This window comes from Helicoverpa armigera, chromosome 1 (assembly GCF_030705265.1).
Source record: "Helicoverpa armigera isolate CAAS_96S chromosome 1, ASM3070526v1, whole genome shotgun sequence".
Taxonomy (NCBI): domain Eukaryota; kingdom Metazoa; phylum Arthropoda; class Insecta; order Lepidoptera; family Noctuidae; genus Helicoverpa; species Helicoverpa armigera.
Window position 1 is genome coordinate 1,496,919 of NC_087120.1, and position 26,436 is coordinate 1,523,354.

Consider the following 26,436-nt stretch of genomic DNA (forward strand, 5'->3'; position numbering starts at 1 on the left):
TACTACTAGAGGACTATAGAAGTGATAACATATCGACGGTTAACTACCAAGACCTCCTAACTGACATATTTTGACCAATTGGTTTTTTCGCGGATTCTATTAAAAAATATTGTAACTCATCAAATAGAAAAATCTTCTATTACTATTCGTAATATTTCGGGTATTTTTACAATCATGGAATTATCTACTAACTTTACAAGCGCGGACTTTGGTGGCTTTTATGTGCCTCTACTGAAAAGTTTTGACATATTGAGTTAGGAGTTCTTGGTGGTTAACCGTCGATATAGCAAAGGGTACTAGATACATAAGGGAATATTTAAAAAGAAAGTGTGAAGACGCAAGTAAATATGGGTCTTGGGCATGCCCACTACGGTAGATCCGCCACTGTTTTGTCGTTGACAAAAGGCAGATGAATATTTGGATACATACGTAACTTTATCTCATCTCTAAAACTTTTATTCAATAACTTTTTCAAACACCTTTGAACCGGTGCTCAAAAGTCGAGAGTCCGAAATGGAAATCTACGGTGACATGACGTACATGTCAATGTCAAAACAATTGGAAATTGAATTATTCAGAATTATTGTCAAAACGCTTTGATTATATATATGTCTAGATGTAGCGTCGAGTGCGCGCAAGCGTGGAAAAAAATGTCAATGTACTGTTCATCGACATTAGCTTTCCTGTCAATCAGAACCATATCAGAACAGATCACAGAACATATATACCCTAAAGGGAAGAATAACGACTCCGTACAAATTTTATGAGGAAATTTTTCCTTACCGGCCGGCGCCATCTATATTCCGCCCACGAAAACTAGAGAGTAGAAGCTAGGGCGGGAGTTTCAAACTACAGTATATTCTATAGGTCATTTTTATTGCATTTTATGCACAAGTACAGGGGCCCGATTCTCCTAAGTTAATAATGTTAAAATCGAATAGAAATTGAATCGCAATATGATCGCAGTAGCAGTTTTAACCATATCGGGCATTCTGCTACTAATATAAGACCAATCGTATTCCAACGACATTCGATTGGTTTGCGATTGGTCTGCTATTTTGGTGATTTTGGTCTATACGGTAGTTTGCTCTACAATCATATTGCAATCGTAAATCATTTGCAGACAAAATGATTCATTATTGAATGACAGAAAAGGATAAAAACGTTTATTTCAAAGAAAAAATAGCGGAATGCCACATATGCTTCAATCGTAATTGAGTCGGGATTGAATCTCAGTCGAATGTGAATCGACTCGACTGAATCGTAAAATTAGGAGAATCGGGCCCCAGTGCGTTCGTCGATTATGGCTGAGCAAGATTATCACATTTTGCTCAGCAATAATCGACATGAAACACAGTGTACTTGTGCATAAATTGCTAATATTTATCTTTATAGAGCAGTGCAGCAGTGTAATAAAAGGAAGATTACAGTACAAGAGTTTTTTATTTAGCATGTTAATAATTATAATTTATTTCCAGAAATAGGGTACAAAAGGTGTTCATAAATCACAAGTATGTGCACCTATGTAATGAATTTTAAAATACATGAATTTAATCAATTTAGGTAGGTATTTCAGACATTTTCGTCCAAAATAACAAGTATGGATGGGCCTATTGCATACAATTTCAACATCAAAACATAAACAAACAAAAATTCTAGTTAGTTTTAAAGTGTTACTATTATAAAAACAAGACTATGTTATTATACAATAAAGAATACTATCGATTTGTTTAACAAACAACAAGTTTACAGACATGGTTTAAATTATTCTATCATATTGTGTAATAAACGTTGGTGTTATTTCTTCTTTATTATAGAAATGATTAGGAAGAGAAAGACACTAGACCAATTATATTTTGATATTTACAAACATTTACTACATCAGGTACAGCTGTTCTGAACAACTTCTTCTCATTAAAGCATGTGCTTTTGAAATGTTTGCTGCATAGCATCTTATGTTGTTTATGGAGTCGTCCTGGAATTTTGGTGAAGACCAGGCTTCGTTTGGGAAGCAATACTTTGCCCATAATTCACAACTGAAAATTAAAAATATCAAAATTACACACTCATCATCAGCCTTCTAATGTTCCCACTGCTGGGACACAGCCTCCTCTCTAGGAGAGGGCTTGGGCCATAATCCACCCGCGGCCCAGTGCGGATTGGTGGATGTCACACGTCTTCGAATTTTTTTTTGGTTCTAGGACATGCTGGTTTCCTCACGATGTTTTCCTTCACCGTTTTGAGAGCAGTAGTGACGAAATAAATTACACAAAGTTATGCGCCAGATCGGGTTTGAACCCGCGACCTACCACTCGTAAGTTGGGGCAGTTACCACTCGGCCACCACTGCTCTCAAATTACACACTATTTTAATCATTTTCCGAGTTAAGATATTATTATATCATGTCAGTGGGTAGTCTTCGCTTTGATTGAAAGAGATGTTATATTAGATACGGGAATGGTGTAAGCAAGAAAACTTTTTATAGTAAGTACCTAATGATTTTTGGCAAGGAAAGTTGGGACTTAAGTATATAGGTATATATGTTACGTGAGTTTGTGGTAGTTAGAAGCGGAATTAACAATAAATGTGGTATTCTATGTCGTCTAAGACGAATAGCATGGAGTGTACATACCGCAGAGCATTTTTAGTGCCAGGCTTTGGAAACCGATGCAAAGTGATGCTGGGATCTTTAGAAGGTGAAGATCCACACAAGCAGCAGATTCTTGTGTTTTCTTTTTGTGAACTCATCGCGAATTAAACACAAAACAAAATCAAACAAGTCACTGTCTCAACACCGAGTCTATATCTCACAAATACACACTTAATTTCACCAAAACACAGCAACGGAGGAGCAAGCTCGACTCAACGTTATCAATGTATGTAGAATTAAATGGAAGTAGTTTATTTATTACAAATAAACATTAGTACAAGATAAAATGGTGCGCAACCGGCCGCAGACATTTTTCTTGTGACGTCAACAATGTCAAAACCAATATGGCGTCCGGACATTAGTGTTGCCACACATAATCCCCCATATATATTTTCTAATAAGTAATATTAAATTTTATATCTAATATTTCTCAACTAAGTATATTTTTTGGCATTAGAATAATAGCTAAAAGTATCTTCAAGGGTAATTTACTTTAAAAATCAATTTATACGCTCATTATTAGGGAGAATACGAAATTGTATTTTTGGTGGCAACATTATATATTTATCTCTTTTACTCTGATGTCGTTGACTCTCTCTTGTTTTCAAGCCCACCTTAATGCAATTCGTAGAACAAACTTGACAGACCCTGGAACAGATCGTGCCGCTTAACTGTCAAAACGTATTACGCGCGCTAACTAAAATACAAATAACAGAGGTAAAATGACGACATGTGCAATTAAAGTCTGCCGGAATTATAAAGGAAGGCTAAAAAGTGCCAATAACATCACCTATCATCGGTAACTGACCCAGAAAATAAATATTTGTTTTTTTGTAATTATGTTTATTAAATCACGCCATATTGTATCAGTGTTGCCAGTTTCTGTTTTTCATTTTCCCAACTTCACGTGTTTATGTTATGTATAAAGGATATTTTTTTAAGCACTGCGGAAAAAAGTAATAGGTATAATTTCTATTTTTATTGCTCGGATAGACATTTTCTGATTCTCCAAAATATTATCTACTATTATTTGATTAGTAAATCATGGTCATCGACGTAACATAATTTTTTTTAGAATTCCAAGTAATCCTATTGTTAGGAGTCAGACCGCATTAAAAAAAGCCGCGGAGATGCGATGTGGACACCAACAAAAAATACCGTAGTGTGTTCCGATCACTTCCACAGCAAGGACATGAGTACTGTCGACAAGATAGGGCGACGAAGACTTACAAAAGGAGCAGTGCCAAGCGAGGTTCAATTTTCTATAAAGTTATAGTTAAACCGAATAACACTATGTATACAAACTTATTTAATTAGTCTATTTTTTTTTCATTATTTATGGGAGAATCGTAGAAGCTGGTATCATTATTTACGTCAACGCGCAGTGTAAAATGACATCTACACGCACACATGCATAACAATTTTGTCTCTGCTTCTTTGTTGGGATTGTATGGTGACACTCCATCTAGACATATATATAATCAAAGTCAAAACGAGACTGCATCATGCTGTGCGTGCCCCATAGATAAAACATATGTATAATACGGGGCGGGCCCTAAAGGCTCTGAAATTACTTAATTTGAAAAATACTCTGTCCCGTAACAGAGGTTATATTTTATCCCTGTGCGGGCAGTAGTTCCCACAGGACGTGGGTGAAACTGCGGTAAAAGCTAGTGTATACTAATATTATAAAGAGGAAAACCTTGTTTGTTTGTAATGGATAAACTCAAAAACAACTGAACCGATTTAAAAATTCTTCCACCTATAAAAAGCTACATTATCTGCAAGTCACATAGGCTCACTGACCTCTATCATAGGCTACATTTTATCCTGGCTAGGGGCAGTAGTTCCCAAGGGACGCGGCAAACAGCTAATCTATACATAGTAAATAAAACTTCAGTATGATTGATTAAATTTTTACATTGATTTAATCCATTTGACCATATTCCCTCTTAAGGTTGTATCTTACTTATATATTAGGTATTCACTGCGAAAGTGTGAGGAAATACTCAAAAGCTTGTTTGGTTAGAGAGATCACATTACTTGAAACTGTGGAAAGACCGTTATGTAGCTAATTGTGCGTATTTTACTTAAACTGACTAATATCACAGTTTAGATATATTCTCTTTTAAACAGTTGTGTAGCTATGTACTAACGTTTGTAAAAATGTCACACACGCGTAAGAACGTAGCTTCACAACTGTTTACAAGAGAATATAATTAAACTGTGCTAATATTAAATAAAGAACACATTTTTGTCTGTCTGTATGTCTGCAACTGGAAGCCCAATATAAAATCTTAATTTCACCAATCATGTTATATATTTTCATTGAATTTCTTTTAAATTAAGATGGGGTACTAATTACTTCAGTCGACAATTTTATTCAGTTTCCTCGCATTTTCGCAGTGAATTGAATGAGCTTTTAACGCTATACACACAATCTAGCTAGCTGTAACAATAACGAAATAACATAAAGTATATAATATCAAAGCAATAGCACATGTCTTTTTGGGCACTTTTAAACAATTAAGAGCCAAGTTACCGACAACATACACCACCGTTTTTCTTAAAACTGATATAGTGAAATAGCGACTGTTACAAGATTAACAATGGGAAAAAATAAATGCCCGCTGCTGACAACCGGCGGAGTTCGTCGCTCGCGCAGACGCTGGTGGCGCCCTCGCGTACGCTGTGGCCGCCGGCGGTAACCTCCAGCGGGCAGACCCGTCATGTTGACTATGTGACTCCACAAAAGTATGCAGTCGTTTCAAGAAAACTGGCGTTTATGTCGTCGACGAACTTTGGACGTACACAAGTACAAAAATAACAATAAAAATATACGATTTGCATTTTACATAGAGTAGGTGCAAATACAAATAAGTAATACAATATACATTTAAACAATAATAAGTACGTAACTACTTAATACACTACAGTTATGTAGCTGGCAACATTAATTTTAAACAATAAAAATAGTGTTAACATTTTCATAAAGATCGCGAATTCTAGAAAGAGACAAGACTAATGCACTAACCGACTAAGGGCCGTTTCCAATACTTAATCTATCTATTGTTTGCTTACTCGAAGATAGGACTTTGTCATAACTTACATGGGGCTGTCCTATCTCTGGTAAGCAAATCAATAAATGGACAGAATATTGGAAACGGCCGTAAATAGTATTCATTCTCTTGAAAAAGATTAAAGAATCTGGAATATAGCATTATAATGCAGTAAAACATTTACAGTATGAGAATATGTTATATGAACAATTATTCGAAATACGCAGACAAAATATTGGGTATCTATTTTCGCGTAACTATGCGTTTATAATTAACTGGTATTCCTATATGCCTACAACAATTTACGTTAATCACGTGTGTATAAATAATAAACGTTTCCCCGTATTTCACAAGATATTGACAAATCGGTTAAAAGTAGATTTCAATGCTGCGAAAAAACTTAAACAAATGACGCAATATAAATCATATTTAAAACGCCGATTGAAACTTAGGTATTATAAAAAGTGGTCCTTAAAAAGTACCGGCGTTCATGCTATGTTTTAAGCCATCATTTCGAAGTATTTTGGTACCCTAGCCGGTATTTTTTTAACCACTTTCTATAAGATGGGATAATTTTTACTGGGTGCATTTGTAGTAAGAAACCGCGGGGAAACAGCTAGCATAACGTGACTTAGTACTAATCAAAAGCAACATCGTTCATATTTTTCCAAATACTTATTTAACATCTAATTTTATATGTTCTGTAAATTAGAATATCTTTCTTGGCTTCACATGGCCGTAAAAGGTGAACCTATTAAAGCCCACGTTCACTAACACTATGAACGTCCATTTCTCTTAAAACAACTTTGAACATTTTAAAATTCATAAAAACAGTTATTTGGACATTAACCATTTAAATTCCTATCTCTAGTAAGCAAATCAACAGATAAGTTATTGAAATTCATCGTAAACCAACAATTCTATCTTACAGAACATTAAAATACTTATATTCGAAGAAGCAAACAAATGTAAGCAATGGCGGTAAAACCCAACCAAATTCAAAATATATTTCAGTTGATTCACTATGGTTTAGATTATACCACTTTGAATTTAGTCGGAGTATACGTAGATTGGGTAAGCTAGATATAAAGCAAAAAAAACTACATTTTAGGATTATTTGCTCCTTCGAATACAATAATAAATATGCATAAACTATTAATCTCACTAAATCTCACTTAGCTAACATTCTATGAATATCATAAAGTATAACATTATAGAAAATGTGTATGAATTGACGCAAGTGCTCGATGGTAAGTTTTAAAATTGCAAATATTTGATATAGCAACGAAATATTTTCATTAACAACATATTTTATTTATTTGCCGGTATTTTAAACTTGATATAATACATACTATATGTACCACAAACATTTTTCGAAATAGCATAGCAATAGAAACCAAGCAAATGGGATATGATGACATATGATATACATATAAATATACATTGTTTCTTGTGAAACATTTGTCTAATGACTTTAGCAAATGCTTGATCTTTAAACCTAGTTTAAAGCTCTAACTACTGATTGCTTTTACATCTCACCACGAATATCTTTGCAAGAATATTATACGTGTCATATATTGCGTTATCAGTCACAATTGAGCGTTCACTAGCACGTAACGTGGGAGACAAGGACATACAAGTTTTTATATTTTTTATATACATAATGGTGCATCAGTACCAATGCAATTTTTCTAAGTGTGTATGTACTTTCAAAAGTATATCTTAGAAACGAATGCCTGATTGAAACGTGAAAGAAACCCTGACTATAAAGTCTGAAATCGCCAACCCGCATTGAGCAAGCGTGGTGATTAACGCTCAAACCTTCTCCGTGTGAGAGGAGGCCGCAGCCCAGCAGCGGTAAGATACAAAGGCTGATAATTCAGACTTCCTCAAGATTCTTTTTTTCACTTTTACTCAGTAATTAGTGTCCAAGATATACCTTATATGTCACCGGAAAATAACAAGACTCGTAAGTTGACACAACCGTACTTGAGAGGTCAAGTAAGAGATACTATGTGTTAGTAGGTATACCTACAATAAATTGGTGCCTCCATTTTCGGTCAAAAGTACAATTTCTTGTACAAAGTTAAAAATAAACTATTTCGATTTTTAAATAGTATTTTGTTATCCACGCTACATGTCTAGCTAGCTCAAATGTCTGTCTATATGAATGAATCTTAACTTTGTGAAATAGCGATGGATGGGCGATGGCGATCACTTAAATAATATAACCAACATATACAAAGCACGTTATAAATAACTTTAGCTAACAGCCTAACATAATTTAAGGCCTACTGTTCAACCGAGACGGCTTTAGACTCACTTTCATACTTTCATTTACATTAGGCTAATGACTGCTTTTTACTATAAATTATTATAAAAAGAATCTTCCCATCTCTGTCAAATGTTTTGATAGCACTATAACAGTATTAAGTAAGCAAATAATAAAGGAATATAATATAAAGGCTTTAAAAGTTCTTTGGTTAGAAGTCACCTGAAATACAGTTCAGTGATTGTGTTCTTAGTTTAGAAATAATAAGAACCTATCTGCCGCATTACGCACGCCTGTAATAGTAGACGTAAGGTTGTGTATGTAAATAAATAAATGACATTTTACTAATATTATAAATGCAAAAGTAACTCCAAGTCAAATCTAAATCTATTTAAAATTAAAGTTGGCACTCAAACAGGTAGTGGTAGGCTACTATTTATCCGATTGCGGAAAGGTGTAACCACAAGAAACAGATCAACTTAAATGCTATATATACAACTGAAAGACAGAATAAGTTATTAAGAAAATTGGTGACATAACCAAAACTCCAAAAAAAACATGATTTGGCAAAATAATCATATTATAGTGCTATCATTATTGTTGGTAGGCAAACTAAACAATTATAATATACGAAGTATCTTAACAAGCCTGAACTTTCGTATTTCGACAAAAAAGTGAGATCTTTCAATTCGCCTGATGATATCTGCCTTGTCCTTAACGACAGGTACAAATGATTTATAGTAACATATATTTTCATCATCATCTGACTAGCCTTTTCCCAACTATGTAGGGTCGGCTTCCAGCCTACAGTTGAGTACCAGAGTTTTACAAGGAAGGACTGTCTATCTAACCTCCTCAACCCAGTCACCCGGGCATACCAATACTAAGAGTAAGACTGGTTGTCAGACTGGCTTCTGACTACCCGTAACAACCGCATCGTTAGGTATGGTAAAGATTCAATTATCTTACGTTATTTGTAAAATATTCTTTATTATAGTTATCGGCACAAATCTTGAGCTCTGACCTACATCTGCGCAGAAGTGATTTATTAGCAAAGAACCAATCCCGAGTGACGGCTTTCACGCGATGCGCTGCGGGCCAATCACCGCTTTACCCCGCCCCCGCGCCTCACTTCATATCACAAAAGGGACCCAATAAATTACTTCTGCTCAGGTGAAGGTCAGAGCTCAAGATTCGTGCCGATAACTATATAATATTTTTTTTATGTACGGGTCTTCAGAGATTTTTTTGTCAGAGTACATGATAGTTCGGGCTCGTTAATATACATTGTTCGTAATAATAATAATGAAATAAATGTAGATAAATTGATGTTTAACATAGGTCTTCATCGTCATCAGACTTCTTGGCGTACGTGACCGGCGCGTAGGGAGATTCCTCTTCCTCGTTCAGCACTTGCTGAAATTTTAACAAAATAATACATTAGTAATAGTAAATTCATATCTATATATAATATAAAAATGAATTGTTGTTCGTTAGTCTAATTAAAACTCGGGAACGGCTGGGCCGATTGAGCTGATTTTGGTTTTAAAATATTTGTAGAGGTCCAGGGAAGGTTTGAGCGATACGAAGTTCGCAGGATCAGCTAGTTTAGAATAGAAATAGCTTTTGCTTTCTAGGGCAAGTAATTTCTGCACTCGGATAAAAAGATGTTTTTTTTTTGAGTTTCACGGAAATCCGTTCAGTGTTTGCATGTAAAGAAGTGAAAAAGAAACAAACTTTTGGCTTTGTCTTATTAGTGGTTTAAGAAGATTCAGAGAAGGTTTACAGCTGTAGTGATACAATTAATATTAAAAAGAGAAAAACAATAGAGAGAAAAACGCAAATAAAAAAATGAACTCATGTACTATCCTCCGAGCCTATTTCCAACTATGAGGTCGGCTTCCAGTCTGACCGGATGTAGCTGAGTACCAGTGCTTTACAAGGAGAATATGCAATTTTCTAGGTCATCAGAGAATTTGAGGCTAGAGATGGCAATGCATTTGTATAAAGTGATGTTGTATGTAAAGAGTGTAGACAAATACATTGAGTAAGGTATGGTAATTGATATGGGAAGCGTGGAAAAAAATTGATATTGTATCTTTTGTATATAGTTCGTGTATGTAGTAATAATGTGTAGGATGTAAATAGATATTGTTAATTGCGACTTAACATGCGCGCCATCCAACGTGTAAATCCCCCTGATATGTATAGTTTAGACGTCGACAAATAGTTATAAACAAACAATAAAAAAAAAGAAGAATGATCATGTTGTTTCATTATTAACAGGACCAAATGTTCTCATTAGTGTGGATTTTTTGAGTGGGATCAGCCGGACTCCGCCTGACAAGTATGCGCCCGCGCTTGGTCCACACAAATCGCCAATTGAAGTGGCTAGCTGCGTCACACGCCTTCCGAAACAACCGGCGATTTGTCTTGGTGAGGCGCTCGTTAAGGAAGAACCGCTGAGGAGCACCAGGCATGTCGAGGTTGGCTGTCGTCGCCCCGCGTCGCACGCGCGCGCTTGCCAGCAGCTCGTCGCGCAGGTCGCGGGACCGGCGGAGCTAGAGGCGTTGAGCTGCTTTCCGCCGACACGTTCCACGCTGATAATGTCGCGTTCCTCCACCTTGACTCCTAATTTGAGCCCTATGAGCTGGGTGATGTGGATGGGGTTATCAGAAGAAGCCTCAGGTATGTTGGAGACTTCAATGTCGTTGCCTAGAAGGTCCTGGTCCCTGTCATTCAACTCCCGAAGAAGAATGACCCGAAGAAGGCTGCTGCTCTAATGCGCTTATTCTGGCTTCAAGGCTAGGATACGTGTATTGCAGTTATGCATAGAATTTTTGAGCTGTACCATCTCCACGTCCATTTCCCTACGGAACCCTTGTAACTCTCCACGCATCGCCGTCAACCCCATGAGCAAACCAAGTCAAAGCCTACAATATGAGAAATTTCCGGTGCCGAGGTGACAACTGTGGAGGCACCCCTATGTAGCGGCGTAATAGCAGAAGACGAGCTGGTGCATTATTGCTCACAGACCACGGAGAACTAAACAAGTTTGGCTTGCAGGCCCCCCTGCCAAACCAACCGAACCCCTAAAACCCGGTTCTTTTTGCATTCACGGCACCGCCAAGATGCTAGGATAGCTGCGTCCGACTTAACGACACTTGCTACTACCACACTTAGCGCCCTCTATCGTAAATGCGAAGAGTTTGCAAGCTGCGCACTGGACACCCGGCATAGAAGTAAAAGCTGTCAAAGTCAAGTTTGGAGTGACGAGAATATCACAATTCAATATTTATATAATCAATATCAATATTTTATGTTAGTTTTTTGCTGTTGTTTTTAATTGGTGTACATACAACAGTATATCTATCTATCTCTCTACTAGAAGACTGCTGTAAATGAATGACGATCAAGGACCCATTTGGAAAACTCACCGCAGTGGTAGTGGACTGTGCGTTGGGACTGACGTAGGACGGCGCCGCGTTCTCCCGGACCGAAGCCCTGGGCGCGGGCTCCATGGCCTCGGGCAGCGGCACGGTGGCCGCCAGCCTGGCGTATTCCACGTCCATGTTGCGAATGAAGGGGCTCGCTAGGGCTCTTTTGGCGGACTCTCTATCTTCTTCGTCGTACGCTTGGAGTATTTGTTCTAGGGTCTGCATTTCAGCTACCTCGCAGTTGCTGCCCCATTCCTGGAATAGTTTCATATTCATATTATTTATTTGCATTCCACAATGTAGCTAAGTACAATTGTGGAGCCTGTAGGGCACAGCAAAATAAAATTAAACTTAATTATTTTAGTTGTAAGTTTTTTTTTGGATAATAATAATGGTTCCGAAAAACAAATTAATCTCCAGCGATATGTGGCCGACCATTATTCTAATTAACCAGCGTTATAATGAATTACCGACAAAATATCGAAAACATAAACGACAAAAAATATCAATTTTAACTACAAATATGAGCAGGTACAAATAACTTTTTCTCCTAAAGAAAATTCGATCTTCGAGCAATAAAACTAAAGTTCCGACTAAAATACTGAACTTCCGACAAAATTACTAAGTTACCGACAGCAGAGGTTTTGACAAAATAATCATATTTTTACAACTTGCATGAACTGTTATAATTTCTATTGTTGGTTATTAAATTTATTTTTTAACTCTCAATAATAATGAAAATACCTCAACAGTTTGGCACACGCGATCGGGTTCGGGTCGCATTCAACTGTTTTCGTGTGCAAGTTCGAAAGATCCGAGCGCAGTGCGTTTGCAACGACCGATGCTTGCATGTAACGTCTGTTTATGTTAAGAAAATAAATACACTTAGCGGCACGGAATTTGGCCCAAACAAAAATAAGTAGATATCAGCCCAGATAGCAGTTGTATATTATAATTTCGTATGACATTTTGTCAGTTCCTTCGTAAGTGTTAATTAAAACACATAAAATTTTGTTTCTGTTTAATTTTTATGACACTAGAAGAACAGATTCCGTTGTTGGAAAACAAAGCATGAAGGTTAAGAGTTTAAATCTGATAGACATTGCCGAAGTACTGGCACGTTGCAAAAAAGAGAATGTTTATGATCTTCTTTTGTTTCTTTTTTTTCACAATTTGATGCGAAAATGGGCGTAACTCCAGCTCAAGTTGCTCAAGCAGTTTTGCTGAGAAATCAAGGGCGAACCCAGCGAGAGATGGCTGAAACCTTAAATGTACCTCGTACAAGCTTAAGGTACGCGTTGAAAAGGTATGACCAGACTGGCCTTTACACAAGAAGACCAGGAAGTGGGGGAGTAAGGTGTACGTCAGCGCGCGACGACCGATTTATTATCCTTGAAATAATGAGAAATCGCTTTCTGTCTGCGGTTGAGATACGCCAGCGTTTGCAAACAACAAGATCAGTGAATGTCAGTGAACGCACAATAAGAAGAAGGATGGAGGAACGGGATCTGCGTGCCCGAAGACCAGCTCGAGGCCCGGAACTTCTCCGGCACCATCGCGTAGCTAGGCTTAGAACATGCAAGTTGGACGCATGACCAATGGAGCAAAGTTTTATGGACCGATGAATGCAAAGTCGCCTTAAGAGCCCCAGACGGCCGTGAACGTGTATGGAGAAAGCGCGGAGAACGGTTTCTTCCCACCACTACAAAGCAAACAGTAAGTTTTCATGGTGGGTCCGTCATGGTTTGGGGAGGAATAAGTTCAGAAGCCCGTACTGAGTTATTGGTTTTGGAAGGTCGTCTGAGAGCAGTGCGGTACATTGAAGAGATCCTCCAGAATCATGTTTTGCCATATCAGGGATTCATAGGAAGTGAAGAATTTCGGTTAATGCAGGACAATGCTCGACCTCACACTGCGCAATGCGTAAGCGATTACTTGTATGAGGTCGGTATTCAAAAATTGGACTGGCCAGCAAGAAGCCCAGACATGAATCCTATAGAACATGTCTGGGACATGCTAAAGAGAAGGGTCCGAGCAAATCCAAACCCAACCCAGACTCTCAACGAATTGAAAACCGCACTGGTAGCTGCCTGGGAGGAGATCTCTCAGGTAGAGATAAAAAACATCATTCAGAGCATGCCAGATCGTATGCGAGCAGTCATCAGGGCACGAGGAGGAAACACGCGTTATTAAGATTCTTAAATTTATTGTTTTATTAGAAAAGTTAAATTTAAAAGTTTATACGCTACAGGCCTATGTTTCTTAAGTTAGTGAAACTTAATTAAAATCTTTACATTTCTGATGTTTTTAGTAAAAAAATTTTTGAGGGGGAGTACATTAAACAATTTCAAAACAAAAATTCTCGACTTTCATTTAAGTAACATGATTATAAAGCCCAAATGTGCTTGGGCCAAATTCCGTGCCGCTGAGTGTAGTTTTTTGTTGCTTTTGCTTTCGTATTTTCACTAATATAACTATTAAATGTACTAAGGAAACTACTAACTTACTATCTATTAAGGAAACTTAGTATTGTTACGAAATATGGATGAGGTACCCGTGTATAATCTGGATCGGAGGAAGAGGAGGGAGCTGGTTCATCAATACCGGTGAAGAAGAATCGTCGAAACAAAAGTTGGGTGTTGATTAAATGCCTACGACTTTCGAAGGTTGCCCTTGATTTCTCAGGGTTTCCATCATCAGATCCTGACCTGATGACTATGGGACCAACTGGCAGCTATTCCACGTCGAACAAAAAAAGAATCACGTAAATCGGTTTATAAACCTCGGCGCAATCGATGTACACACATAGAAAAAAAAAAATTCCGGCCGAATTGAGAACTTCCTCCTTCTTGGGAAGTCGGTTAAAAAAACATACCGGCCGAATTGAGATTCTCCTCCTTTTTGGGAAGTCGATTAACAATATTCTAGGAAACCAAAATCTACTTGGTTTTAGATTAAAGCGTAAATACTACTTTAATTCTAACTTTTCCTGAACCTGAAATAAGTACCGATATCGAAGCATACCCATGGTAAATAAAATTCATGATAAATGAAGCAAGTATAAGTTATTATTACAAGTACATTTTTTATTTTTTAAAAGTATTGTTTAACCACTGAGAATAATATTTTCAGTATAATGTTATAGTTAAAATGGCACCAAGTCTATGAAATATGAAAGGTAATTTATGAATTAATAGTAGGCAAGTAAAGATTAAAAAATACAAAGCATAGTTTTCAGTAGAACGTAATTTATACTGGTAGAAAAGTATTATAGCAACAAACAGTGATGTTTATTTTTCGAAGACTTTAGTATCTCATTCGGTCGTTTCGTAATTTTTATTCGGAGAAAAGTAGTCGGAAAGTCAGTATTTTAGTCAGTAGCTTTAGTATTTTGAGTAAGGGCAATTCTTATTTTTTTGTCGGAGCTTTTATTACTAGCCTTTTTTTTATGTTTACTAATATTATAAAGAGGAAAACTACTAGACCGATTTTAAAAATTCTTTCTCCATTACAAAGCTACATTATCAGCGAATAACACATGCTATATTTTATCCCGGTGCGGGCAGTAGTTCCCATGGGACGTCGTAGCTCCCAAACGGATGATTCGATTATTATATTATTTATTAAGTACATAATATATGTAGGTATGTCAATGACTGTGGCACGTTAAACTCTAGGTCCCGGCTGTCACTGAACATCCTTGGCAGTCGTTACGGGTAATCAGAAGCCAGTAAGTCTGACAACCAGTCTTACTTAGAGGGTTACCCGAGTAACTGTGTTGAGGAGGTCAGATAAGCAGTCACTAGTCGTACAGCACTGCTACTCAGCTGCATACGGTTAGACTGGAAGCAGACCCCGACATAGTTGGGAAAAGGTTCGGGAGATGATGATGATGACTCACCTTATAAGCCTTCTCAGCAGCCACAGCATCACCCCTGGCCAGTTGCACCAACACGATTGCGACGGTCAGGCGGCCGATAGCTCCAGTGTTGCCAGACTCCTGGTGGAAGCCGATCTCGCGACGGAGACTGTCCACTGCTTGGTCATACCTGGAATATAAAAAAATATATATATCACACTAGCTTCCGCCCGTAGCTTCGCCCGCATAGAGTTCGGATATATCGCATTTCCAAGAGAATTCTTCAAAAGTCCAGGATAAAAACTATCCTATGTTCTTTCTGAAGGTCAACTCTATCTCTGTACCAAATTTTATTGAAATAAGTTCAGTGGTTTAGACGTGAAAGCGTAACAGACAGACAGACAGACAGAGTTACTTTCGCGTTTATAATATTAGTAGGGATGGTGAAAATAAATATTTTAAAACATTCAAACTCCTTTATACAAATTAGGCTGATGAATAAAGCACTTTTCGAACGTCAAAAACAAAGGACAGCCCACAAAAACGTCTTGTGTTGGTTGGCTCCTTGTAAAACAAGGTGCATCTCGTTAGAATGTAAGTCGACCTCAACTTAGTTGGGATAATGCTAGGCAGATGAGGATGGAGAAATTATTAGTCTATACTAATATTATAAAGAGGAAAACTTTGTTTGTTTGTTTGGTTGTAATGGATAAACTCAAAAACTAATGGACCGATTTTAAATATACTTTCACCATTAGAAAGCTATATTATCGGCGAGTAACATAGGCTATATTTTATCCCGGTGCGGGCAGTAGCTCCCACGGGACGCGGGTGAAACCGCGGGAAAACGGCTAGTTATTAAATAATGCTGTAGTCAATCTTACTAATACTAGCTTCAGTCTGCGATTTCACCCACGTGACGAGGTATTACCTAGATGAGGATAAAACTTGTGCTGTGTTCGTCTCTAAATAACTCTAATTTTCAGCTAAATCGGTTCACACGTTCTTGGGTCATAAATAGTGTAACTTTCTTATAAAATGGACTAAGATTACGTAGAGGCTTAGTGAGTTTCTAACGTTATAGACACAGCCGATTTGGAAAATTTCTCTGCCAATAGAAACACAAGCTATTTATTAATGTTTTATGTTGTATTTTATCCCGGTACGGGTACCTGTGGGTGGTACTCAAACGGAGAGCTCTCGATACTAAATCCTCCATAATAAATGGAGTGTTCTCCATTCGAATAGGCACTTAAGTTAAGGTAAACAATCTTCGTAAGACTTTTTTCACAAATATGTACATATTTAACAAATAAACTTGATTAAGTAATTGTTATTTATTGTATTTACATATACTTTTTACCGCATTCAATTTTAGATATAGATAAAATTCATCGTCGCTAGTATGTAAATAAAGGAACATATTTACCATTGTAGTTTGACGAGTATGCGCGAAGCTTTGCTGATGTACTCCGAACCCTGGTGCTGACTGCTCTCCGTCTGAAAAACACCAATCGGATAGACAGTTAATAGAGTTTGTCTTTTCGTTTATTTGAACCCGCTCATATGTACATTTATCGAGGTAAGCTATAAGCTATTTTCGACATCCAGTCGTTAGGTATAGTATGTTAATGGTTGGTTATCGGCTACGGCGGCTGTTTTCATGTAAAGAGATTAGCAAAAGAAGCCTGACAAGGTTGTAACCTAAATTCTGCCAACCAGTGTTAATAATAAATGAATCTACTACTTACAGAAGATACATCAGCCGCCTGCTGGAACAGCTTGACGGCCAGCTCGGGGGAGTTCTCCTCGAGGATCTTAGCAGCCTTGTCCAGCACACTGGCGCCGCTGTCACCCGACCCGTGCTGCTGGTATAAACTTGAAGATTCCGTCGCCAGGGAGTAGATCTGGAAACAATAAATAATGAATATAATTCATATATACAGTTATAAAGTTGTGTAATAAATTGAATTGATTAAATACCAAACTATAATGTTATCATTGGAAACTTGTTATTGGCATTATTTCTACTAATATCTATATTTAAAATTATATTGTATAGATTTGCACTAGCTATAAGTTTTCCTAATAAATAAAAATAAAATAAATAAATAAAATAAAATGGAATGGGAATCTACAACTAAATTCTGGGTACATCCAGTGCACCGTTCTCGCAACTGGGTACAAAGTGGTCTTATGATGTCGTCTTCCTCGATAAATGAACTGCTTTACACTAAAAACCTGATTGCCGGACTTTCTGACTTCAATGTAAGCCGGTGGAGGCTGTCAAAGATGTACAAATTACAGCCGGGACCAAACAAAAATAAAAAGTGCTTTCAGAAAAACAGAAGGAATTCATCTTGCCATACATGGTCACCCATCCACGGCCTGATCGCGCCAGACTTTACTTAACCTTACGATCGATCGACCCTTTCCGCTGTTATTAAGCCACTGACTCCTATAACGTTAACAAAAAAATATTTTACCAACCTAATCATGGAAAATGTATACAAAATAACTGCGTAATTTATCCAACAAGCGAACTGGACTTACAATAAAATTGAAGTCTAAATAGGAAGCCGTAAAGGGCTTCCATTTACCCTGAAAGCCTACACAAACAATTTGATTGTTATAATATTTGACAATGGCCAATAATTTAAGCTCGTGAGCACAATACGACTTATAAATTCAAAATATTCTACTGGACAATATAATACAATAAAGAAAATTCTGTAAAATTTCCGTTTTACGATGTTATTTTTAAACAATTGACCTGCCCCGGCTTATTTCATATTTTACACTTACGTAATCTTTTCTCAAGAATCCCTCTACTTAGTAATGAAAATGAAATCTGTTCGTCAGTTTTTGAGTTAGTCACAATCAGACACACTGCCAGACGCGGCTGATGTTTATTTTTAACCGACTTCCCGAATAAGAGGATAATTAATAATTATAACGACGTAAGATAAAAAGATGTCCTACTGCAGCTGCGGGATTGTCCGAAAGAGTTACCGCGGCCCTGGTACATAAAGGGCTTAACAAGGAACATGGTGGATTTTAGTCAGTAAGAGTCTGACACTCCCTCACACTGCACCCACAGCGAGAGGGGTCATTTGATAATATCCCAGAGAAGAAAAATCGTCCTTCATATCCGACAAAGCCTTTTATACAAAGCTTTCCACCAACGCATTGAATAAAAAACTATTACATAATACCGTTCATTATAAACTTCATTAGCCAGGCAGCTAATTAACTAACTAATTACGTATATTTCCCAGTAATATGGCACCGACGTGTGTATCGATCGGCAGTAGCCCCGAGGCAGTCCTTATTGAAACAAACGATAGGACTCAATATCTAGGGAATATACGGTAACATAATGTACTCACAGACTTATGAAACTACTAGAAAGTTCTGCTACGAAGAGACACGTGGACAAAGAAATAAGTGGTTAAGATAGAATGGATATTATTTATGCCAATATAATAAAGATGTCAGATATTTTAGTTTCAGTATTTGTTTGTACCTTAGGGGCTTCAAAAGTAATGAACTGTTTTCTCTGTTGAGAAGCTACAATACTTAAGTTGAAACTGCTATTGCGATTCAATTTTGACATGAGCTAATCTCAGGAAATATTGATCGAGCAGTAATGGTCTGTTGTATAACTCATTTATCGAGGAAGGCTAAAGGCTACTTTTTATTCGGATCCCAGTAGTTCCCTTGGGACGCGAGTATAACCATAAAATGCCATAAAATATAATGTATTTCCAAATCGTAAAGTGTAATCCAAAATAATCTTCCACGAAAACACCCGAACATTATCCTTAAAACATATCATATGAACGTCCAATTATTCTATTTATAAATTGAGTTACCAATCTAATTGGTATAATACTATCTATTTACCTTCGCGACTGACCGGCGAAAGGCATTCCGCTCACGTAAGCCGGCATGTACCCCCACACACCCCCACAAATCCTTTGTTTTACCTTAGCAACGTGGGTGGCTGTCACAAGTCCATGGTTAGAGCTATATGACGTTAAAGTCGATTATTCTTCACAAAATGAAATTGAAACTTGAGACTAACTCGCTCAGACAGCGACGGGATCGATAATGGCTTGTTGATTGCACTTTTTAATTATATTTTGCTCTGGAACTTTCGTATGTTACCTACGAGAAATCTTTGCTTACACGTCTAGTTTTTGTTGATAGAGAATATGAGAGGCTTATTTCATTCTAGGCAAAACATGTGATATCTTATATATAAAAATGAATTGCTGTTCGTTAGTCTCACTAAAACTCGAGAATGGCTGGACCGATTTGGCTTTTTTTGGTTTTAAAATGTTTGTAGAGGTCCAGGGAAGGTTTAAACGATACGAAGTTTGTTGGGTCAGCTAGTCTTATATATAAAAATGAATTGCTGTTCGTTAGTCTCACTAAAACTCGAGAATGGCTGGACCGATTTGGTTAATTTTGGTTTTAAAATGTTTGCGTTTTAGAATGTAGGCGGTACGAAGTTCGCCGGGTCAGCTAGTTATAAAGGGTGATTTTTTTGCTGGTATCTTTTTGGCAACACTGTTTTTGGCAGATCACGCGTGAATCGTGTCTTGTATCATTGTCAAACTTGTTCAGTATGGTCTATAATTTAACCATGAATCGACTTACGAACGAACAACGCTTGCATATTATTGAATTTTACTATCAAAGACGACAATGGCCGAAACGTTACTGTGAATGGCGAGCGCTACCGTGTGATGATTGGCGATTTTTTTTGCCCAAAATGGAAGAATTGGACATGCCTGACATGTGGTATCAACAAGACGGTACCACATGCCACACGGCACGCGAAACAATGGCCCAATTGAGTGATAATCGGTGAACAGTTTATCTCACGTTTTGGGTCCGTCAATTGGCCCCCTAGATCATGTGGTCTAACGCCTTTGGACTATTTCTTGTGGAGCCAGCAACGATTGACGCACTGGGAGCCAATATTGAAGCATTTATTCGTAATATACCGGCTGATATGTTGGAGAGAGTGCCGAAATTGGGCCTTGCGAATGGGCCATCTAAACCGGAGCCGCGGCCAGCATTTGCATGAAATCATCTTCAAACATTAAATTATATTGATCGTTCTATCGATTCCAATAAAGATTTCATCAAATTTTTCAATTTTTTTGAGTTTTTTTTGAAAATCAAATCCTATACCACTTAAAAAATCACCCGTTATATATAATAAGTTAAACTACTTATTTATTTTGTTTATACCTTTCATAACACACTTTTATCCTGTTTACGTACGAAGCTAGATAATCAGATATATTACAAAACTCGTGGCCGAAATTACACAATTGAAGAAACTAATCATCTAAATCACTGGAATTCTGAATACCCAGCTAAGTACCTATAATTCGAAGTCTGGATAAAATAATATGTATAAAGGAACGACATATTATTTCAGTAAACAAGTCTCGGGCTAGACTAAACAAAGGCGTATCGAAGCGAAGAAGTTTCGAACAACCAAGATGATTTGTTAGCGTGAGTGGAGACAAGAAGTTTGAATATGTTCTTTTACCACCTTATTATAAAACGTGGTTTTAAGAAGTACCCGCTGATTTGTTCGGGACGGTGGTTTAAAGGTGGTACAAAAGCTCGTACTTTTTAAAATCACGTTTTATAATAAGGTGGCATAGGTTTAAGCAACGCTTCGCGCGGTCGATCCGTAGATGGGTGACCATCTCATCATGATGAGTCCGTGTTTCGGAAAGTACGATAAATTGGTATGTCTCGACTGTCATCTGAACATCTTTGGCAGTCATATCGGGTAGTCAGAAGCCAGAAAGACTGACAAACTGTCGTACCAAGGTATATCGGGTTACCCGGGTAACTGGGTTGAGGAGGCCAGATAGGCGGTCGCTATATGTAAAACACTAGTTCTCAGCTGCACCAGAATACCGACTGGAAGCTGAATCCAATATAGTTGGTGTGCGAAGGGAGGTGGGCTGTATATTGTGTTCAATGGGTTGCGGTAAGAACACTGAGAAAAGAGCGTAAAACTGGCCTTAAATGAAAAACCAATAAAATATTGCAACAAAAATCACACAGTAAAATAAAAAAGGTAAAAAAAGCCGTTTACAGTTAGGAACAGGCTAGGCATACGATGATGATTAAGTTCAAAAGCTTCTCCGCTCCGCTTTGGGGAAAGTCTGAGCCTTAGCCAAGCCAGTCGTCTTTTGTTTATCTTCGTGAATAAAAACATAATTCTTTGTAATACACAAAACAAACCGCCTTAATGAGTCATTTATAGGTATTTGTGTAAAGGAAAATTCTATGAAGGCTTCTAGAATCTTCCAAGAATTATTAGCATTGGGTATTCTTGTGTTACATGTATTCTGGGTAACGAATATTTTAATAAATACGCCATTATTACGGCTACGGTTTGCGGGTTTCTTTGTATTATTAGTTTATTAATCATTATGAAATAATTGGAGATGAAATATTAAAGCTTTTTAGCTTCAGTTAAAGTCAAAGTGAGAGTAAGAGAGTGTTTAGGCCTTATTTGGTCAGCAACACCATGTACGCGATTTGGGGGTGCAGCTAGTGGCAGTTCCTAAAGGGCTGGATAAACCCAAAAATACCAGATTAATAATATTGCTGACCAATTTGTAGCACCACTTTTTCCCCGCAAAATGGGTTATTCGTCATCTCGACATTAATCTCACCACGAATGTGTCCACTTGGTGAAACTCGAAGTTTGTACATTTATCATGTTGTCAACTCGCCAAGTCAAGATTTTAATTCGTGTCTAGTTAGTGAAACCTAGATTTTATCCCTTTTATGTTTTCGCCAACTGGACACATTTTTTACAAACATTTTTCTTCAAACAGAAAGTACAGTCAACTGCAACTGCAAGTCGACAGCAAAATACATGAAGTGTGGGCATTTTGGGGTCTACCTTTTGTTTCGACGTTCGAAAAGTGCTGATTTATCAGCCTAAGTAAATGTACGTTTTGAACTTTGCTACTAACCTCGTCAGGCAGTGCCGTTTCCTTGCAGACAATGATGGCGTTTTCCAGTGCCTTCGCCGCGTGGAAGAACGACCGGTTCTTCTTGTAGCAGTCGGAAGCCTTGAGGTGACAATCCTTCGAGTTCACCAGGTCTCGGGCTATGCGGAAGCATTGGGCTGAAAGAAGAAACATATGTGAAAACTGTAGGTACGAGTGGATTCGTGCACGAAGAGATCTGTAGCTTTTTTTTTAACGACGTCAAAAATCATCAAACTGTGTGTGAGTGTAGACTCTTACTGACTAAAAACCGTCGTTTTCCGTCGTAGGCCTTTTATGTACCAGGGCCGCGGTAACTCTTTCGAACAACCCGCAGCCCAAGAGATCTGTACCTGTATGGATTTATTGTATGGAGCTGACTATAATATTATGTTTTAGTTGTTACAGAGGCAACAATAGTAAATCATCAGTGAACAACTGTCTAACTATCACCACGAGTTTTTGAGATACAGCCTGGTGACAGACCCACGGACAAATGAGCAGACTTTGGGTACAGAACCCTAAAAATCAACCAAAACTGGACCCACGTGCGAAGTGTTGAATTTATTTCATAAAACGATGAAAAACCCGGTTGCAACGCTGGTCATATATTATCTATAGTGATTCGTCGTAACTTATATCCTTCATATAATATTGTTTACAATGTTCTCAAAACAAGGGAACGGCACGAGCAATTTCACCAGTTTGAACGCGGTTTCAGATTCACAAGGCCGTGCTGTGGTCGACTGAAGGCCGCCGCTATTCATCCAAATATGCCACATCCAACTGGTTGTGAATTATCTACTACATCTATCTATACTACTATAACTGCCTCGTCGGTCTAGCTGTCGCAAGCGCCGCTCCTGAGCGCGAGGTCTCGGGTTCGAATCCTGGATAGGGCGAAAATAGTACGCATTGATGTGCATCGGAGAGCACGTTAATGTCGGTCCTGCGCCTGATCTCTCTCCGGTCGTGTCGGATTGCCGTCCCATCGGGCTATGGGAGTGCAGGAATAGTGAGTGCACAGATTAGACTGTAGATCAAACTTCATAGGAACTTACCCGCCTGGCTGTATTCGTCGGCTGCAGAATCGTAGTCCGGTTTCCAACGGAGAAGTCCCGTCTTCAGGCTGCCACAAAATACAAAATTATTAAGTTGTCTTTTTATACAAGTACAGTAGACTGCACATCGGTGGTAACTGTCATGCACCTTAACTCAATAGTAATAAGTACGATTTTCCTATAAAACTGTTACCACTATCTGAAGTTGACTGTACCTATACCTACACAATTCTATTCAAACAATTTGAACCATTAAAAGTTCCGTTATAAAACTAGACTAGTGATTGAACGGCTCTGTTTTATCTTAACAGAACAGCTTCTACTAGTTGCTTGTGATATACATGAAACCTTAAATTAAAAGTGTAACTGAAAGTAAGTAGAAACTTAAAACTAGTTGCAAAGATAAAATTAATAAAACGATAATTTGCTCATAAAAGCAACTAGATGGCGCAAGCAGCATTGTTCAACAGTTTTCTTGTAACTAAAAAGCCCTTAACACAAACTAATATGTACTACCTATTCCTGTGATTTCATAATCCTTTTCTCTGTAGTTTGTCAATTAAATACATCACAACTATTTTCTTTGATCTATCAATCTTGGATGAAAGGGATGGAGTGCTGATGTTAAAACATTCCACTTACTGATATAATTAAAGCATGTAGGTATATGCACAGCTGTTCTAAACACTAGCAAAAGCAAATAAAAGATTAAAAAAATATTAAATCATTCGCAAATATATATTACAGTTGGCATTGCAGTAAAATCACTATTTACAAAAGAACATAGACAGGCATATCCTAACTTCTTTTCTTTTATGATATCACCCAGCATACTTTATTTCTGACAAAAATCGTTAAACTTAAATATATCTATGTATATTTACAAATAGATACATATAACAACAACCAGACCACAGCCAACAATCATGCTCATCACATAAATTTAGAATTTATCAGGAATCGAACCCAGGACCAACAGTTTGGCAGTCCATCATGGTAACCATTGCGCCAACAAGATAGGTTACCCATAGCTAGGACATATAAATTGTGAACCTAAACCTTCTTCACAGGTTGATCTATGCACTATACATGAAAACTCTATAGAAATAAACAGTGCTACTGTGTCTTTGGTTTACAATACTTGCTTTCACCCGTGGTATCACCCACAACCAGCGAAAACGATTTCCTCCACATGGTAAATAAAAGCTTATGAGTTAATTATTTTGTTACATAAGCTTCATCTAAATCCATTTTGAAGTTTTTTTATTAAAGAGGAACAAACATCCTTGCCTAGGGTTTGTTTTAATGCATCAGTGGTAGTAATGAAACAGTAGCAACATAATCCAATCATTCATCCAATTTTATCACAATTATCTACTGAACAGTAAAATATTTAGCTGCACACCAATTCCATATGCATAGCATTGACATCAAATAAAAAGAAAGCAAAGCACATCAATAATAATTGCATTGGCACAAAAAACATTTAAAAATCAAAATAGAACTTAATTTTCAATCAAAGCATTTGTTTCTCTATCATTATTATCTGCCTAGCCTTGTTCCCAACTCAACTATGTAGGGGTCGGCTTCCAGTCTCACCGGACACTGCTGAGGAGTACCAGTGTGCCACAAGGAGCGACTACCTATCTGACTTCCTCAACCCAGGTCCCGGAGTAACCCAATACCACTGGGTAAGATCAGGTCAAACCAGAAAAATTAGAAGGAATAACCCATGCCTAGAGTTATGAACTCTTATGAAATCTGTTCAGTAGTTTATTCTTTAAGACAATGTTATATGTTTTTTATGTGCTGAAATTGGTATAATTCACAGGTGTTCAGTACTCGCAAGCCCAAGACTAAGCAGTCAGGCGACAGTTTACCTAACGGTAGTCAATTTTTATTTGTAAAAACAATCTTGATTCCAATCAAAGTTTTCAGTCAGTCTGATACTAGCTTAAAACCTGATCTTTGTAATGTGTGTACTACAATTCACCTTCATACTGGTTTCTGAGCCCACACAAACTATCTGCTAACTAAAAGTTTGCCATATGCAGCTATACAGATATTCTTAAGGGCACCACATCGCAGTAAATATAAATTACTGTTTGTGTCCATCTGATGTTCAAAAACTTTTGGTCCCTCATCAAAATTGATCTTTTCATCTTGAAAGGCTACAAATTAAAAGTTTCCTACTAGCCAGTTGTAATACTAATGGTTTCTTAACTTATAAGTGCATAGTCAAGTTAGATTTAGTAAAACAATTTAGCAGTTTTTAAACAATTTAAATTCATGACTAATTACTAATACAATACCGTTACTATTTACTTATCAAGTGTTTAGAATAAATGAATGTATAATTAGAATTAATAAACGAATTTGAACTATTAACTAAATTAATAAAAAACTTGCGTAAAAAATTTAAATTACGAACACTACACTGTTAAGAAAAAACGTAACTTAAGAAATTCTACGACCTTTTTTTCACATTTTCCGCATGATTTCATAATCATTAAAAAGAAGAATATATATATTTGAATAAAAACACAAAAAATACAATGCTTTCATTCGATAAATAATTAAAATTACAAATTGGTTCTACTTACAATTTTTCTGCCGCCTTGACGTGCTCTCGCGCTTCGTACAGCTTCACCGACATGGCTAACTAAGTGTAATGTATTATTGGATATTTATTTTAAATGAGATGTAAGTACTTAGCGATGTGATAGTGTGAGAGAAATCAATATAAAGTGGACAAGAAGATAACACAAGCAACCATCTTGTAAACTATGTGATTTTGAAGTTCTCTTGATTGACGTCTACAAAAATGTTGTTATTAGAGAAAAATAATTTCTACTATTTTCTACTGTTTTGTACTTACTGTTTTTGTTTTGTTTATTTCTTTTCGCGAAATATATGACTGTGTTATGATCTAAATACGACACTAGATTTTAAGTAAATCGCGCTAACCTAGTCATTTCTTTATTTGTTATGTATAGAAAATCGAAGTAATGGATTTAGTAATTACTAAATTCAATCACGTACACGTATAATAATAACA

The 26,436-nt window shown here is 37.1% G+C and overlaps 1 protein-coding gene and 1 long non-coding RNA gene across 2 annotated transcripts; both read right to left on the bottom strand.

Moving 5' to 3' along the window:
• Positions 1–1,424: 1,424 nt before the first annotated feature.
• Positions 1,425–4,139, bottom strand: LOC126055023 (uncharacterized). Its single transcript, XR_010276463.1, has 2 exons — positions 2,633–4,139; positions 1,425–2,036 (listed from the first exon to the last, which is right to left on the bottom strand). It is a non-coding gene; the product is annotated as an uncharacterized LOC126055023 (long non-coding RNA).
• A 413-nt stretch (positions 4,140–4,552) lies between these two features.
• Positions 4,553–26,186, bottom strand: LOC110381405 (gamma-soluble NSF attachment protein). The gene is made up of 8 exons (XM_064034616.1): positions 25,982–26,186; positions 23,379–23,446; positions 22,303–22,457; positions 17,029–17,184; positions 16,707–16,777; positions 15,320–15,467; positions 11,419–11,673; positions 4,553–9,397 (listed from the first exon to the last, which is right to left on the bottom strand). The coding sequence occupies exons 1-8, from the start codon at positions 26,032–26,034 to the stop codon at positions 9,314–9,316; spliced, it is 990 nt and encodes a 329-aa protein (XP_063890686.1). The 5' UTR covers positions 26,035–26,186; the 3' UTR covers positions 4,553–9,313.
• Between the last annotated feature and the right edge of the window lie 250 nt (positions 26,187–26,436).

Bases quoted from the DNA above. Each gene is read 5' to 3' on its own strand.
- LOC110381405 (XM_064034616.1), bottom strand. From the start codon at position 26,034: ATGTCGGTGAAGCTGTACGAAGCGCGAGAGCACGTCAAGGCGGCAGAA. The intron at 22,458-23,378 runs GTAAGTTCCTAT...TTCTTCTTTCAG, and splicing joins CGACGAATACAGCCAGGCGG to CCCAATGCTTCCGCATAGCC. The intron at 15,468-16,706 runs GTAAATATGTTC...TTTATATTCCAG, and splicing joins ATACTCGTCAAACTACAATG to GTATGACCAAGCAGTGGACA.